Raw genomic sequence first — 6000 nt, 5'->3', positions numbered from 1 at the left:
CTAAGTCACCTCTGTTAATCTAACAGGGCACTTTATATAAGTTATGGAGCTGATAGATATTCACATATTAGGGCGGTGGGAGCAGATTCAATAGTAACTTTCAAAAGGGAATTGGATAAATACTTGACCAGGAGAAATTTACAGGGCTGTGGGAAAGAGCAGGGGGGAGTGGGACTAATTGGAGAGCTCGTTCAAAGAGCCGGCACAGGCACGATGGGCTCGAATGGCCTCCTTCTGTGCTGTATCATTCTATGATTCTATGACTCAGCAAAGCGATCTGTCTGAGTTGTCCCACCCTCTCCCACCTCAATGACTTCCTTCACGCCCTACTCACAGCCTTCACTTCTCTAACACTGGCCTTGCATTTTGATTCCTGTCCTCACTACTCCTTCAGCCTCCATGCCCTTAGCCTCTGGAACACCCTCCCTTATCCCTTTGTTTAACCTCTTCCCTTCCCTCTCCATCTGCCTTACCTCCTTCCTGCTGCCTCATCCCTCCACCTCTGCTCCGCCTTCCTTTTATCTGTCCGCTGCCCTTTCTCTTGGAGCGAATGGTGTTCCCACAATGTTGCTGCTCTTCTCCTTATCAATGGTGGGAGGTCGCAGGAGAGGGAGGTGTGTTGCCGGTATATTAGACTGTCTGTGGTGGTGGACAGGGTGGATACTGAGTCCAGTGGTGGGGCACAGATCAATATTATTATTTAAACCACTGCCGATGATGCCCCTCCAACTCTAGCCTCTTGTGCATCCCCGATTTCCATCGCTCCCCCATTGGCGACCGTGATTTCAGCTGCCTGGGCCCCCAGCTCTGGAATTCCCTCCCTAAACCTCTCCGCCTCCCTCTCCTCCTTTAAGACGCTCCTTAAAACCTACCTCTTTGACCAAGCTTTTGGTCACCTGCCCTAATATCTCCTCATGTGGCTCTGTGTCAAATTTTGTTTGATAATCGCTCCTGTGAAGCGCCTTGGGAGGTTTTACTACGTTAAAGGCGCTATATAAATGCAGGTTGTTGTTGTTAAGGTGCTGTAATGGTAGATGTCTGGTCAATTGTCTAAATACGCGGTATAACGTACATTTCAGGGTGATGCTCAGAAAGGTTACCCTGGTGATGATGGTATCCGAGGTGACCTAGGCCGTAAAGGACACTCGGGAAAGTCTGGCCTGCCAGGCTGTGGGCATTCGAGGTCCTCAAGGGAGGCTTGGTCTTCTTGGTAACCTAGGACCTGATGGTGTTCCAGGTATTCCGGGCCTACCAGGTTACTCCAGGTACTCCAGGTAAGTGTGCACCTTCCATGTCTTAGCTAAGTGACAGTTTGTAAAGTTAAGAAACTTTCCTTTTAAATAGAAGGTAAACTCGTGGAGGTGAATTGACTGTTCACGGTCAAGCCTCCATTGCCCGGCAGAGCTGCTTTGAGGGGCACGATCCAGCACACTTCCACTTGATGGCTTCCTTCAATTGGCACCAGGCAGGAATGGAGTCCAATGAAGCAGTGGCAGCTCAGAAAACCCACAGCAAACTAACCCGGGTCCAGGTGAAGACACCGCCCCGCAGTCATTGCCAGGAAGGTATGCCAGGGCTTGTACACAGGAACAGAAGGAGGCCATTCTGCCCTTCGAGCCTGTTCTGCCATTCAATTAGATCATGGCTGATCTGTATCTTAACTCCATCTACCCGACCTGGTTCCGTAACCCTTACCTAACAAAACTCTATCAATCTCAGGTTTGAAATTTCCAATTGACGCCCAGCCTCACAGCTTTTTGGGGGAGAGAGTTCCAGATTCCCACCACCCTTTGTGTGAAGAAGTGCTTCCTGACATCACCCCTGAATGGCCGGACTCTAATTTTAAGGTTCTGCCCCCTTGTTCTGGACTCCCCCCACCAGAGGAAATAGTTTCTCTCTCTCTCGACCCTATCGACTCCTTGAATCATCTTAAACACCTCGATTAGATCACCCCTTAATCTTCTATACTCGAGGGAACACAAGCCCAGTCTGTGCAACCTGGCCCCGTAATTTAACCCTTTTAGCCCCGGTATCGTTCTGGTGAATCTGCGCTGCCCCCCCTCCGAGACCAATATATCCGTCCTGAGGTGATCCAAAACCCTGCTGCTTATTTGCTAACTCGCACCAAGTCCATCCCCCATCACCCCCACGCTCGCTGATCTTCATTGGCTCAAGGTCGGCAACGCCTCGAATTTAAAATTCTCATCCTGGTTTTCAAATCCCTGCCATGGCCTCGCCCCTCCCTATCTCTGTAACCTCCTCCAGACCTACAACCCTCCGAGATCTCTGAGCTCCTCCAATTCTGGCCTCTTGAGCATCCCCGATTTCCATCACTCCACCATTGGCGGCCGTGCCTTCAGCTGCCGAGGCCCTAAGCTCTGGAATTCCCTCCCTAAACCTCTCGGCCTTTCTCCTCCTTTAAGATGCTCCTTAAAACCTACATCTCGGGCCAAGCTTTTGATCACCTGTCCTAATATCTCTTTCTGTGGCTCGGTGCATGATTTTGTTTGATAATCGCTCCTGTGAAGTGCTTTGGGACGATTTACTACGTGAAAGGTGCTATATAAATACAAGTTGTTGTTGTTGAACAAAAAGCACACACAAAGACGGACGTAACTGGCTGAAATATAAAGATTGACTTTACTGACCTGTGGGCCTTTAAGCAGCCTCCACCACAGCCAATAGGCACCCCTGGATGCCCATTGCACACGGGTCCTTTAGAGATTAAATCCCGCCTTACCAAACTTTGTACATGACAGAACCTCCCCTCCCAATTAAATATTTAAATGGGCGGGTGTCACAATCGCCCTCCCTGCCGTACTCGGGTCCAATGCCATGCACACACTGGGTGGAGTTCCATGGATCGCCACACTTGCCCCGCTCCCGACCCCCTGATCTCCCAAAGGGGGGACATGAGGAGAATTTTTTGCACAGCGAGTTGTTGTGATCTGGAAGGGCGGTGGAAGCAGATTCAATAGTAACTTTCAAAAGGGAATTAGATAAATACTTGAAGGAGAAATTTGCAGGGCTCTGGGGAAAGAGCAGGGGGGAGTGGGACTAATTGGAGAGCTTGTTCAAAGAGCCGGCACAGGCACGATGGGCTGAATGGCCTCCTTCTGTGCTGTGTGATTCTATGACTTACAACACTGCAGTGGGAAGTCTGCGGTGGATAGTCCCAAATTTTATAAAGCGGTGTTGGGAGTTCATTCTAAGCAGGAATTGAGCCAAATGACCATTACTGTATTTTCTGCTTTAGAAATGGTGTCAAACAGTCTTGGCCTTCACTTGTTACCAGCTGTAAATATAACCTGGTGAGCCTGACCTCACCTTGTTCCTGACACTAGTGACGCTCGCTCATTTGCATGGCGCAGCTTCCTGTCATGAGTCACCGATGTACGGTCGGGGTGAGTCACCGATGTACGGTCGGAGTGAGTCACCGATGTACGGTGGGGGTGAGTCACCGATGTACGGTAGGGGCGAGTCACCGATGTACGGTCGGGGTGAGTCACCGATGTACGGTCAGGGTGAGTCACCGATGTACGGTCGGGGTGAGTCACCGATGTACGGTCGGAGTGAGTCACCGATGTACGGTGGGGGTGAGTCACCAATGTACGGTAGGGGCGAGTCACCGATGTACGGTAGGGGCGAGTCACCGATGTACGGTGGGGGTGAGTCACCGATGTACGGTGGGGGCGAGTCACCGATGTACGGGAGGGGCGAGTCACCGATGTACGGTAGGGGCGAGTCACCGATGTACGGTCGGGGTGAGTCACCGATGTACGGTGGGGGCGAGTCACCGATGTACGGTGGGGGCGAGTCACCGATGTATGGTGGGGGCGAGTCACCGATGTACGGTAGGGGCGAGTCACCGATGTACGGTGGGGGCGAGTCACCGATGTACGGCGGGGGCGAGTCACCGATGTACGGTCGGGGCGAGTCACCGATGTACGGTAGGGGCGAGTCACCGATGTACGGCGGGGGCGAGTCACCGATGTACGGTCGGGGCGAGTCACCGATGTACGGTCGGGGCGAGTCACCGATGTACGGCAAGGGTGATTCTATGAATGGCGATCCCAGGGAATCGCAGGAGAGCAGCCTGTAGTGACAAGCCGACTAATTTTAATGGAGGGAAGATCCCAGGCCACCGACCTGAAAATTCCCAAGATGTGCTTTCCCCCAAAAGCTGGTGTTAAGCACCAGGCTGCCGAAGCCCCCCTTCCCGAGTCAAAGTTCAACACTGCGTCCCACACCTTTCTCAACTATTTATTCCCGGGTTATGGGCAATGCTGGAAAGCTGGTATTTATTGCCCATCGCTAGTTGCACCTGAGGGCATTGAGAGTTACCCCCATCGTGTGAGACTGAGGTCACTCGGGTAGGTTCCCTTCCCTGAAGGTCATAGTCGACCAGTTCCATTTATCCACCAGCTATCCTATCACAAATGACCAGAATTTACTGAACTCAGTTTCACAACTTGCCCTGTTGGGATTCAAACTCACAAATTCGGTTATCAGTACCCCTTTGGACAGAAGAGAAGATGATGAAAAGATTATAAAGCATATAAGGAACATTTCAGGAACAACTACTTATGAATCTCAACGAAGGTGACAAGTAATTGGCTATCTTTAGCGAATATTTTTAACTGCATGTTACCTCCCGTTCAATATAATCGAAATTTGTGTGTTTCTTGCTTCTGCTAGGTGACTGCATCGACGAACAGGAAATCTTGACGAGAGGGGAAGATCCCTCAACATTCCCATCAGGTAGCGGAGGGATTTTCTTAGCCTTCTCCAGTTAACCGTTTTCTATCTGTTTTCCTTTTGCCTTATATTCGAATTAATTAGCATAGTCCTGAAGGAGATTGAGAGGGTAAATAGTGCAATATTGGTTCCACGGGTTGGTGAATCAGTGACGAGGGGCACAGACTGAGGATTCTCACTGGGAGAGTGAAGGGGGGAGTTAGAAGAAATGTTTTCACCCAGAGGTTTATTGCAACAGGGAATATTGTACCACAAGGGGCAATTGAGGCAAAGACTGAAACATTATTTCAAGAGGAATTGGAGAAAAATTTAAAAAGGGAGAATATAAAGACATACGGGAAAAGGGGAGGGAATGGGATTAGATTGCACAGCTTCAGTTGAAGATTGGTGCGATGGGCTGAATGGCCTTCTGTGCTGTAATTTGTGTAACTCTATGATATAAGTATATCATTTTGTGGGATGTGGGCTACAGATGATTATAGTGACCGAGATGGGTCTGAACTGGAACTGAGAAAACCCATTATGCATTTGGGAGTAAAGCTCCAACTCGACAAATCCGTTAGTGTCCAACCCAGCACGGTGCTGGGACATACAGGAAGCTTATTTCCCCATCTAACAACGATTCCTTGCAATGTGGCTATTCGGACATTTCTTTGCAGGACACATTCCTAATATATTTCAATCAGCACTCTGAGATTTACCAAATGGTTGATCTCAAGATTGCAACTATAGGGCCACTGGGTGTAGGTCAGCAAGTCGCAGTCCACAGTCAGTGATTGTCCGTTGACAGAGTTCCCAGCCCCCGCTGCCACTGAGAATCATTCCTCACGGTGAGAGCCAGAGAGAGGAATCCGCCCGTATATGTTCATTATAGGATTTCATCGCTGATGTTCATTCTGCCGTGGAACTCACTTGTAATATTCTTACTCTGAGGAGTTTCATTTTAACTGGAGCAGTCTCTAGAATTATTCGTTATAGTAGGTGTTTCCCAACACTGTGCAGTCACCGAATCCCCATCATCAATATCCTGGGGGGACACCATTGGCCAGAAACTTCACTGGACCAGCCACATAAATACTGTGGCTACAAGAGCAGGTCAGAGGCTAAGTATTCTGCGGTGAGTCGCTCACCTCCTGACTCCCCAAAGTCTTTCTACCATCTACAAGGCACAAGTCAGGAGTGTGTTGGAATACTCTCCACTTGCCTGGATACCATCTATGACAAAGCAGCCCACTTGATTGG

General features: G+C 49.8%; 1 protein-coding gene across 1 annotated transcript in view; it reads left to right on the top strand.

Annotated features, from left to right (window-relative positions):
• Positions 1–6000, top strand: part of LOC147111397 (uncharacterized) — a 325410-nt gene that overhangs the window by 268552 nt on the left and 50858 nt on the right. Inside the window, 4 exon segments of the mRNA XM_085999884.1 lie at positions 1068–1169; positions 1171–1257; positions 1259–1274; positions 4699–4761. Coding sequence (XP_085856010.1) covers positions 1068–1169; positions 1171–1257; positions 1259–1274; positions 4699–4761 — 268 coding nt within the window.

Source organism: Somniosus microcephalus, chromosome 10 (genome assembly GCF_052327205.1).
Source record: "Somniosus microcephalus isolate GS21.2 chromosome 10, FLI_Smic_1.0, whole genome shotgun sequence".
NCBI classification, from domain to species: Eukaryota; Metazoa; Chordata; class Chondrichthyes; order Squaliformes; family Somniosidae; genus Somniosus; species Somniosus microcephalus.
The sequence above is the reverse complement of the archived record's forward strand: the minus strand, read 5'-3'. Positions and strand labels throughout refer to the sequence as shown.